The sequence below is a fragment of the Leuciscus leuciscus genome (assembly GCF_965113295.1).
Source record: "Leuciscus leuciscus genome assembly, chromosome: 25".
In the NCBI taxonomy this organism is placed as follows: Eukaryota; Metazoa; Chordata; class Actinopteri; order Cypriniformes; family Leuciscidae; genus Leuciscus; species Leuciscus leuciscus.
In genome coordinates this window covers 13,097,361-13,109,889 of record NC_138724.1, presented here as the reverse complement: position 1 = coordinate 13,109,889, position 12,529 = coordinate 13,097,361, and the positions used below count along the sequence as shown (strand labels likewise).

The window sequence follows — 12,529 nt, the reverse complement described above, 5'->3', positions numbered from 1 at the left end:
GACTCGCGCTGGTATTAATTTCGGTAAAACTGATGATAAAGGATGAAGACTCGCGTTGGTATTGATACGGTAAAACTGATGACAAAGGATGAAGACTCGCGCTGGTATTGATACGGTAAAACTGATGACAAAGGATGAAGACTCGCGCTGGTATTGATACGGTAAAACTGATGACAAAGGATGAGGACTCGCACTGGTATTGATACGGTAAAACTGATGACAAAGGATGAAGACTCGCGCTGGTATTGATACGGTAAAACTGATGATAAAGGATGAAGACTCGCGCTGGTATTGATCAGTAAAACTGATGACAAAGGATGAAGACTCGCGCTGGTATTGATACGGTAAAACTGATGATAAAGGATGAAGACGCGCTGGTATTGATACGGTAAAACTGATGATAAAGGATGAAGACACGCGCTGGTATTGATACGGTAAAACTGATGAAAAAGGATGAAGACTCGCACTGGTATTGATACGGTAAAACTGATGACAAAGGATGAAGACTCGCGCTGGTATTGATACGGTAAAACTGATGATAAAGGATGAAGACTCGCGCTGGTATTGATCAGTAAAACTGAAGACAAAGGATGAAGACTCGCGCTGGTATTGATACGGTAAAACTGATGATAAAGGATGAAGACACGCGCTGGTATTGATACGGTAAAACTGATGATAAAGGATGAAGACACGCGCTGGTATTGATCAGTAAAACTGATGACAAAGGATGAAGACACGCGCTGGTATTGATACGGTAAAACTGATGATAAAGGATGAAGACTCATGCTGGTATTGATAAGTAAAACTGATGACAAAGGATGAGGACTCGCACTGGTATTGATACGGTAAAACTGATGACAAAGGATGAAGACTCGCGCTGGTATTGATACGGTAAAACTGATGACAAAGGATCAAGACTCGCGCTGGTATTGATACAGTAAAACTGATGACAAAGGATGAAGACTCGCACTGGTATTGATACGGTAAAACTGATGACAAAGGATGAAGACTCGCACTGGTATTGATACGGTAAAACTGATGACAAACGATGAAGACTCGCACTGGAGTTGATACGGTAAAACTGATGACAAAGGATGAAGACTCGCACTGGTATTGATACGGTAAAACTGATGACAAACGATGAAGACTCGCACTGGAGTTGATACGGTAAAACTGATGACAAAGGATGAAGACTCGCGCTGGTATTGATACGGTAAAACTGATGACAAAGGATGAAGACTCGCGCTGGTATTGATACGGTAAAACTGATGACAAAGGATGAAGACTCGCGCTGGTATTGATACAGTAAAACTGATGACAAAGGATGAAGCCTCGCACTGGTATTGATACAGTAAAACTGATGACAAAGGATGAAGACTCGCGCTGGTATTGATACGGTAAAACTGATGACAAAGGATGAAGACTCGCGCTGGTATTGATACAGTAAAACTGATGACAAAGGATGAAGACTCGCACTGGAGTTGATACGGTAAAACTGATGACAAAGGATGAAGACTCGCGCTGGTATTGATACGGTAAAACTGATGATAAAGGATGAAGACTCGCACTGGTATTGATACAGTAAAACTGATGACAAAGGATGAAGACTCGCACTGGTATTGATACGGTAAAACTGATGACAAAGGATGAAGACTCGCGCTGGTATTGATACGGTAAAACTGATGACAAAGGATGAAGACTCGCACTGGTATTGATACGGTAAAACTGATGACAGGATGAAGACTCGCGCTGGTATTGATACAGTAAAACTGATGACAAAGGATGAAGACTCGTGCTGGTATTGATACGGTAAAACTGATGATAAAGGATGAAGACTCGCGCTGGAGTTGATACGGTAAAAAAAATGATGACAAAGGATGAAGACTCGCGCTGGTATTGATACGGTAAAACTGATGACAAAGGATGAAGACTCGCGCTGGAGTTGATACGGTAAAACTGATGACAAAGGATGAAGACTCGCGCTGGTATTGATACGGTAAAACTGATGACAAAGGATGAAGACTCGCGCTGGTATTGATACGGTAAAACTGATGACAAAGGATGAAGACTCGCGCTGGAGTTGATACGGTAAAACTGATGACAAAGGATGAAGACTCGCGCTGGTATTGATACAGTAAAACTGATGACAAAGGATGAAGACTCGCGCTGGTATTGATACAGTAAAACTGATGACAAAGGATGAAGACTCGCGCTGGAGTTGATACGGTAAAACTGATGACAAAGGATGAAGACTCGCGCTGGTATTGATACGGTAAAACTGATGACAAAGGATGAAGACTCGCGCTGGTATTGATACGGTAAAACTGATGACAAAGGATGAAGACTCGCGCTGGTATTGATACGGTAAAACTGATGACAAAGGATGAAGACTCGCGCTGGTATTGATACAGTAAAACTGATGACAAAGGATGAAGACTCGCGCTGGTATTGATACGGTAAAACCAAAACCATCGTTACTGTTCGTATCACTGTTAAATGCTAAAATTCTGAAATGGTAATTGCCATTTTATTTCCGACACGTTCTGTAAACGGCAGACCAATCACTTCAGAATCTCAGCAGATGTAGTACATTAGCCGGATGTTGTTGGCCTTTTGTAAATACTTAGTACTGGACTTCCCTCTCATGTGACATGCTGTTTGCATGCAAGTTTGGACATTTAAACTTCCTACAATGTGAAAAGAAAAGCGTAAAAGCAGGTGCACATTATTGTGGTTTACTGGCAGGCAGTTGCATAAACTATAGAATAAGTGGAATCATTAGCAGATTAAAATGTAAACTGTGAAAATTTTAATTTTGTTTAAACAGTGAGGTGATGGATATGCTAAATTAAGTTAGAAAAGAATAATCATCAAGGACTGAAAGGAACAAATTGGTAATAGCTTTAGAAAGGAAAGCACAATGATTCATTTGCATAATAGATTGCAGCATACTTCATTTCATTTCCATATAAAAACCAGAATATCATTTGAGACCTTCCACTTCCAAGAAAGTAATGTTTTGAGGAAAATGTTTTATCTTAGCAGCAGTGTTGGAGAATAACTAACTTAGTTAAATGGATAATTTTCCTAAAAATGTATTCTGTCATAATTCACCCACTCTATTCCAAACCCATATGACTTACAATCAGAAAACTCTGCAAATATTTGTGTAGCTATTACTTTAACTAGATATTTTTAACAAAAAAAGTTTTGTAAGTCAAGCTCAAGCATCATAATCCAGACATATATTTTTAGAAATGCTTGATACATGTTAAATTTAATATTTGTATATGTATGTTAGAAACAGGAAGAATGTTATTAAGAATAAATTAGGAAAGTCATGGAAATTTCTATAATCGTCATCATATGCAGCACTTCATATATGCTTTTGAAATACATGTTTAAAAAACTGGATTTTATCCCTGTTTTTGAGTAAGTTTATTTGTTTTTTTTGGTCAAGTTTTTATAATTGCATATATATTTGTAAGTTTAGTACTTCAGTACTTATTTACTTTTTTTCCATTAGTTGGCTAGGCAACATTTCAAATATATATACATGTATATTTTTTTACGTTTCTCATCTAATACTTTTATTTTACTTCAACTTCATTTCAGTTACCGAAAATGTTTTTAATAGTTTTTGGTTAACAACACTGATGCATCTTTTAGATAAAAAGTACCCAGTATGATTGGCTCCATGAAATTTAAATGCTATTCTGCTGACTGTGATTTTTTTTTCAACTCAGCTGGTTGTTTTCAATCCTTCAGATGACAGATATTTGTGTTGGTAATTTAGGCAACAGCCTGCAGTAAATTGGTGTCTGATTCCAGTTTGACGGCTACACAATTCACATGTTAGACAACATTAGTCACTGAAATTAGTCACATCGTCACTTAGGAATGAATCTTACCACAACTATTAAGCCATGCTGGAAACATTAAGCAGTGTGTTTTGTCTGAAGCACTGGTGATCGCGTTCCAACTGACAATAAACATTTAAGATAGTTTTACCTAGTAGTTTCCCATAGTGCTAATGTTTATCTTTTTTCTTTCTCCAGGTGCTAAGAGGACCGCAGCTCATCGCTGTGGCGTCGACCGATGGGGCCGGCGGGGTTGACGCATCGCCTCTTCAGGGTAACGATATTCAGGTGCAATACGTCCAGCTGGGAACGGTGACCGACCACACTGGCACAGTACAAGTGAGATAAGCCAAAACACACACAAACACAACGTACCATAGTATTGTTTTCATCAACAACGTTATCTGTGGCGTATAACCATTTTATTTCACAGAGGAATGTTTTCTGTCGCAAAACGACCACCAATGTTGCACGGGTGTTGCAATGAATGTCATCTCCACCATTCTGATCAGTGGTGGGCGGCAATTCTGCTCAAACACCGCAGGGTGGCGTAGTGGCCAATATGTGTGATCTATGCATTTCAAGTCTTTAACTCGCTCTCTCACAATGTGCTCTTTGAAGAAATCACACCAGTGATCTTAACCTGCTCCCCACTCTCACTTTCGGCTAATCAGCAACCCACATCAGTTGGTTTTTCCTCGGAATAATAAATAGCCTCAAGTTGTCCTTTTCCTCCCTGTCTGTTTTCTCATTTTTATCCCCGTTTCCATCTTATACTCTGCATCAAGCTCTCGACATGCTCAAGCCCTCATTGATGTGTTTTTACTCTAATCACTTCCCTATGATGCCTTTTCCGCGTTTCAGAATATATGCACTCGTATATGGCGTGCGCTCATATTCAAACACATTTAGAGGTTTGACAGTCATTACAGGTCACCACATTTCCCCAGCTGCTCTCACGTGTTTGGTTCATGTGAGGCTTCAAGCTAGGGTTGAGGAGCACAGGCACAACTTGACTTGCATACTTGCACATCTGCTTTTATGTTTCTGTCTTTAGAGAAACAAACTGTTTTAAATCTGAAACAAAGAACAATCTGTGATTAATCGAAATTAGTGACACACATTTTGGTTGGCTGAGACTTTTTGCTTGGTAAGGTAAAAAAACTATGACAATAAAATGATTTAGATTAATGTATAGAGTTGGCAAAAAAAAAATATATATATATATTGAAAAACTCTAATAATAATTATTATTATTATTTAAGAAAAATAACAATGTAGAAATAATTGATTTAAATAATCGTCATACATTTAAAAAAAAAAACATTTAAATTGCTGGAAACAAGGTTCCGATGGTCATGGAAAACCTGTAAATTAGAGAAATAGTGTGATTTCTAGGGCTGAAAAAATTAATAAGTACATTATAAAATAACTAAAGCTCTAAAATATTTAATTGGCTAGAAAAATTTGTTTAAAAAAAAAACTTTTTTTTAAATCATGGAAAAGCCATGCAAAATTCCTATAATGAACAATTTAGTCCATCTTAGCTAAGCTCTAAAATAATTAATTGGCAAAAAATACTTTAATTTACTTTAAAATACAAATAAGACTGGAAAAGAGTGGTTGCCTAGTGGAAAATGTGTTTTAAGTTTGATCTGTTACCTTTTGAATGTTTTTGTAATTTTGCATACCATCAAATAAAACTGCCTATGGACTAAAACTAATGAATATAATCAAATGTTGACAACATTTTATTATTTTTATTAATGCTTCGGAGGCGAGCTTAAACTTGTTTTTTTTTTTTTTGAGACCAAACGCCAACCTTCCGATTTCTCTCTTGAAACCAACACGGAAGTGACTTAAACTGCAATTCATCGACTGGCCACTAGAGACAGTCTCCAAAAGAGAGTCAGTCCCATAGACCCCCATAGATATCAGGGAGTGACGCACTACCAAGATGGCGACGGCCTATGTTGCTATGATACACAGTATCTGCGGAATTGGTACTAGTATTTGATTTTGCAAATAGTTTGTTTCAGAAAATAAAAGTGTCAACAGAATGTATCGTAATTGCTATGGCACTAGTTATGGATGAAGAGATGTGCTTGTTATTGTCATTTGTTATTGTCGTACAAGCAGAATGTGACGATTGGTCGCTGTGTGGTATTTGTCCCGCCCCTCTTCCACTGTGATTGGACGACTGGGTAAGTGACGGTGATGTCACAGTGATTACCCAAAGTTGAACATTCTACAACTCTTGGCGACCGGTAAAAAAAGGCAGAGAGCTCAATCGTGAAATAGACGCTCGACGCCTCGTCGCGCTGCTGCCGTTTTAAAAATGCAGAGCTCCCATTGAAAACAACTGGGAAAATACGCTTGCTTTGGGAGAAAAAAAGCTTGGTGGACACACGGCCTAAGAGACAAAATGTATGTCTAAAACAAGACAAAATTATGTATAAAGGAACACTGAGAACAGACAGTTCAGTGCCCTTTGTTGTTGACCATCCCTCTTACATTAAAAATTCCCAAACACTCCACAGACACTTACGCCACTGGCACGCACCCCCAGTATGGCTTTTGTGAGTGAGAGAATGTGAGCTATTTGGTAACAGGAACGAGGACAAGGCTTTTACCACAGTTGCCCTTTAAAGTGGTTAGACTGGTACAACTAAAACCTCTTTAGACGGAGACCTTTGGGCGCTTATGGTTTAAATATTCTTAAAGGGCATTTCCTGCATAAAGTCAGTACTTTTTTTCTATTTTGCTTTGCTAATACACGTTCCTGGTCTTGTTGTGCATGATTCATCAGCACACGTTATTTCAATTTTTTTTTTAAATGTAACACCTTGATCCGCCTCTGAAACGACTCTCCTTTACAGATGACATCACCAAGACCTCTTCTTTTCCAGCCCCTCCCCCTTTCTGTAATGTGCGGTAAACAAAGCCCATACAAAAACAAATGTTCTCCTTCCTCTCTTTGAAGTACATTCTTTCATCAGATGTGCTGTAACTGGGCCAAATTTGTTGTACAGCTTAATAGTGGCCTCGAATGCCTTGTTATCTGAGTGACCTGCATCTTTCTTTTCCTCTTTCTCTGTCTCACGGATATTACACACTTGCGTTTTGGCCGACCTTCAAATATGTAGTGTCTCATCTTCGTCTAAGCAGGCTGTACCAAACCCCGGAAAACATGCAGTTTGTGGGAACCGCCTGATGATCTCCTCTGTACCCAGACCTCATTAGAGGGTCTCTAGCCTCTCTTGTTGCTTGCCTTGGTGGTCTGGACGCCTTCCAAATTGTCTCTGCAATTATACTGTTCACAACAAAGCTGTTGGAAAGTTGTTAATGGATTCTGATGCTTGTGCAGAACGCCACATGCGTAGCATTTGTCGCAATCAACCGAGTAAATCTTTGCGAATCGATTATAGATTACTGCCGTTTTGTGACGAACCACCTGTTATTGTGACAGGGATCAAATATAAACAGCTGCCAGAGGAAATTAATAATGTTTATGGCATGAGCTTGTAGAGAAACTACCTGCTGTTTTTGGGAAGATGATTCGGTGGGACATTTGTTTAGACATTCTGTTGACTATCAGTAACTGTGTAACATTTACATTTACATTTAGTCATTTAGCAGACGCCCTTATCCAAAGCGACTTACAAATTAGGACTAAGTTCAGCGAGTCATCATAAAGAGGCAAAAGCAACAACAACGCAGGAAGTGCTCAAAATACGAAGTTCTGGTATTATTCAGAGTAGCATAAGCCTGATAAGTGATGTTTCAAAGGGAAAGGATTTTTTTTTTTTTTTTTTTTTTTTTTTTTAAGGTTAAGTGCTCACGGAAGAGATTGGTTTTCAGCTGTTTTTTGAATGTTGTCAGGGATTCTGCATTCCGGATGAGGGTGGGGAGAGCGTTCCACCAGCATGGAACTGTAAATGAGAATGTTCTGGAAAGTGATTTTGTGGCTTTCTGTGATGGAACCACGAGACGTCGCTCGTTGACCCATGTAACTACATGTCAACTAACTCTTTTTAGAGTATTAGTAGACTGTTAATATCTGCTAACTCTTTATTCTGATGCTCCACCAACAGACAATCTACTGACTATAAGTAACTTTGCAACTACATGTCAACTTATTCTACCAACCCTAACCTAACAGTCCTAATACTCTAATGAGAGTTAGTTGACATGTAGTTGCAACGTTACTTAGTCTCGTCAATGTCTCAACGAGACCATGAAAATAAACCATACATTTATTCATGGTTTATATCTTGCTCTCTAGTTTTTTCCGTTGTAATATTTAAAATCAAATTTGCTCGCTCTTAACTCTTAAATAAGTTAAAAAACCATCACTAACCTGGATTTAGGCCTTATTTATTTCATATGCTTTAAAATTTACATAAAAATTTTTGGTAGAGTGGAAAATTTTTTAGTACAAATTTAATTCAAATGTGTCCTAATCAGTAGCCACTGTTATTTTTGTAATTTTTTTAAATTTTTGTAAAATTAAATATGTAAAATAATAAATAAATACTGTGTTCGTGGACATTAGGGAGAAAAAGTGATCACAAAAAATGTATAAAACCTTAAGAACGTTAGTGGCCCTCAAGGAAATATTCAAGTAAATTTAAATGTACTTTATAAGTGAATTTTATGTGGGCATCCAAAAAAACAAACAAAAAAACAATACACACATATATATATATATATATATACACAATTTAATAAAAAAAAAAAAACGATTTTAGCTGTTTATATTTAATTTACTGACCCATTAAAACCTATTTGATGAGCTCTCAGGTTGTTTCCAGGCATTTTGACCCGGAGAAGTTTTTCTTTTTCCCGAAAAACCATTAACTTTATCGCATTGGACTAAAATGTACTGACTTTACTCACCCTGGGTATAACTACTTCGCCCAGTGTATTTTCGTGATTTTTTTAAATCTTGTTACACTTGTTCACCTAATTAAAAGAAAACAAGTTCACAAAAAGATTGAATCCAATATTTAGTGATAAAATAGCATAACAAAAGTAATTTACAAGCAATTTTTAAAGGCCGGTCACTTTTTGACCAGGAACATCAAAGACGATACAGGGTTTTCAACGCTAAGAAGCCAGGAAATGACATCAAAAGTATATCTTTTTTTACTAGGTTGATTTTTAAACTTAAAAGCTTAATAATTGGCCAACTTGTAGTCAGTTCAATCATATAATTTCCATCTGAAATGATTTCAGACAGCTGTCCTCACATAGATGATGCTCTGCTGGCACTCAACCACCATCCTGAGGTCACCGCACTTCCCTCTATGTGAATTTCAGGATTATTGAAATCGCTCTCTGCTGCACAAAAACATGTGGTAGTGTTTACGGACATTTTTTTATGTACACACCCCTTCATTTTGTTCTTGTTTTTTTTACTTCATTTAATAGTTTCCATATCAGACATTTGATCACCACAGATAAAAAAATATGGTTGAAAAAAAAAGAGAGAGAGGTTTCCGGCCAGGAAGGTCTGTTCTCTGTAGAGTCTGATAGAAGTGTCAGTTCACTTACTCTGTTAAACGATTCGGTCGTGAACTCCCTCATTGGCCCTAATGAGTGCCCTCTTGTGGAGCCGCGGGAAATCGGCCCCTGAGGACTTTGCACTTAACACCTCGGATGAAAAGCACAGCCCCGCGAGTGTCTCGCATCAGACGGGCTGTGTTTTAAGAGTCTTGGCACTTCTGGGCCGTGCCCTTGAGTACAGTTTGAGCCTTTGCACCGTCCAGGTGTGCGGTCTGTTCCCCTGGCGTGTGTTGAGGAAGGAATGACTCACTCCACATACTCTGAAGTGACTCATCCTGCAATGTCTCCCCCTGCATCACTCCCTCCATCTTTCTCTTTTTTCGAGGGAGTGTTTTTATTTCGACGACTGAGATAAAGTGTAGCCTTTTTCTGACCCTTTACTTTTCCTCTCTTTTTCCATCTCTTGTTGTTGTATTGGTCTTTGTTTTTGTTGTATCAATCTGTACACCTGTCAGCGTTGTGTTCGTCTGCTTTCACTGCCTTCATCAATATGGTAAAAGGGGACATGTTAAGCCTGGGCGAATGGCGGGATGTACAGTGTGGCGATTGATATGCATACGCACGGTATTTTAATAGAACAACCGTATTGCAGACAGATACTTCTGTTGTAGATTTGTTTTTAATGCGGTGGATTCCTTTTTGACACGTTGGGTGCATCAGTTCAGTGTTGACACTATTGATATGGTGCAATTCAGATGATGTGCGGTTAGCTGTGCACAAATGTCATAATACTGTACTGGCTTCATATTTCTATTGTTTTACACTTGAGAGTCTTGTCAAGTTCTTGTCTGAAGTTTAACATAATGTGAAGCTTTTTGTAATAATGCCAGACTTGGTTTAATTTAATTGCCCTCAAGTCAATCAAATTCCCCCCAAAATGTATAAAAAAAAATAAAAAAATCATTTTTGAAGTATTTGACACCCACACACACACACACACACACACACACACGCACACACACATTAAGATATTTTATTAAAAAAAAAAAGCAAAAATCTAACCTTTAATTGAAGTAAAAGAATTTAAAGTGGGGGAAAATCACATTATGAAATAAATGTTTTTCTCCTAAAATACATTGGGAACAATTATTTGCCTCCTTTTATTAAATACTTTTTGCAACCTCCTTTTCCCAAGATAACAGCTCTGAGTCTTCTCCTATAATGCCTGATGAGTTTGGAGAACACCTGACAAGAGTTCAGAGAGCATTCCTCCATACAGCATCTCTCCAGATCCTTCAGATTCCCAGATCCATGTTGGCGCTTCTTCTCTTCAGTTCAGCCCACTCATTTTCTATAGGGTTCAGGTCTGGGGACTGGGATGGCCATTGCAGATGCTTGGTTTTGTGCAGTGACCCATTTTTGTTTTGATTTTGATGTTTGTTTTTGGATCACTGTCCTGTTGGAAGATCCAACCATGGCCTGTCATAAGATTTCTAGCACAGGTTGTCAGGTTTTGATTTTTAATCTGTTGGTATTTGATCGAATCCATGATGCCATGTATCTGAACAAGATGTCCAGGACCTCTGGGAGAAAATTAGGCCCACGGCATTAAAGATACAGCAGAGTATTTCATTTTACACATTTCCAATAGAACGTTCAGGAAACCAGTTTAAAACAATCATTATTTTTCCAGTTGCATTTCATGTTTCTACTAGCACAACACCGTTTAACACTTCAAAACTCATTGACTGTTTTTTGTCCTCAGGCTGAAGCTCTGACTCCAGGTCTGCAGGCGGAGATGGACGTAAAGGAGGCCATTCAGCTTCAACAAGCCGAGAACGGAGAGGTGGTTCAGATCCAGATGCCAGGCACTTGAAAAACCTTCTGACATGTTCATAAACAATGATATTCGGCAAGAGCGTCAAGGAGAGGGCGAAACCAAGAAGCGTGGCCACTCAAGCTCAAATTCTCAACCGACACAACCGCTGTCAGTCAACAATTATTGACTAAATCCAAGTAAAACAAATGCAATTTGTTGTAACGCGTCAGCTGGTTTGGAAACTACTGGCCGTTTCCCACCAATAACAGTCGCAGTGTGCTTAGAGACATATAAACAATGCTGGCTTCATCTCCAGCTCATCCAATCTCTCTGGCACTGAACTAAACAGAAAAGAACAGAAGGCTTTTCCTCTTCGGTCTATCTGAAGTACCTCATATGGAAGGAACAAGCATGGTTAACTAAAGATTCAAGCAGACGGTTGAGTTACTGGGCTTAAAGCGGTCACTTAAACTACCCACGTGTCATTTCAGCATCACACTTTGTAGACTTTGACTATCATATATATTATGAATCAGCAGATATGTAAAAAAGCTTCCGTTCATATTTCATAATCCAAGATTTTTCCGTTTTGCTATCCTTTTGTGATGTTTTTTGGTGTGTATGTGTGTGTTTGTATTGGTGAAAGAGACTGGGGTATGTTTTGAGGTCCGCCCCGTCTTCATTCATCAATAATCAATTTTGTGTTCAGAATGGTTAGTCTACATATTTTTAGTTTCAAACAGCTTTATTGTACAGAGAAAAAAAACTACTGAAAGTTTTGTGGAGCTTTTGTAGGGCAGTTTACTAATACACAGTAATATGACGACGGTGAACTGTGTTAACGTAGTATATGAAATATGTGCGGATTTGTTCAAAATGAATAAATGAGCGTTGTTTCCACACACAGTGTCCTGAGTAACCAATAACAGCAGCTTTACCTTGACTTTAGTGAAATTTCAGCATCATTTCGGTTGTAAGAACGGTAGTATGAAGCAAAGCTCACACAGAAGTCACTTTCAAACCGTTGGTCAACGAATCGTGAAGAATGAACGCAACCCACTTGAACACAAGCAAAATCTGCATGGGGAACTTGTTCGCTCTCATTCAAAACTCCCGATCATGTGGATTCCTATTGAAATGACTGGATTTCACCTGTGGAATTTCATACTATATCTACTATTATTTCAGCGTGCAGTAAGTAAACAGGGGACAGTATGCAAATTTTCCATAAAATACCGGATTGACCTAGAGCACCACACAAGTACCCGAGTTGCCTATGCATTTTCAGTGGGATGAATGAAGCTGGAAGCAATCACTCATTTGATTGAACTTTTTTATTTTT

General features: G+C 38.4%; 1 protein-coding gene across 2 annotated transcripts in view; it reads left to right on the top strand.

The window, feature by feature from the left end:
* The window catches only part of banp (BTG3 associated nuclear protein), a 50,948-nt gene extending 38,419 nt beyond the window's left edge, over nt 1-12,529 (top strand). For both annotated transcript variants that reach the window (XM_082160475.1, XM_082160474.1), the window contains exons 12-13: nt 4,059-4,199; nt 11,134-12,529. In XM_082160475.1, the coding sequence (XP_082016601.1) occupies nt 4,059-4,199; nt 11,134-11,244 (252 nt within the window). In that variant the 3' untranslated portion in view covers nt 11,245-12,529. The remainder of the gene's footprint in view (nt 1-4,058; nt 4,200-11,133) is intronic.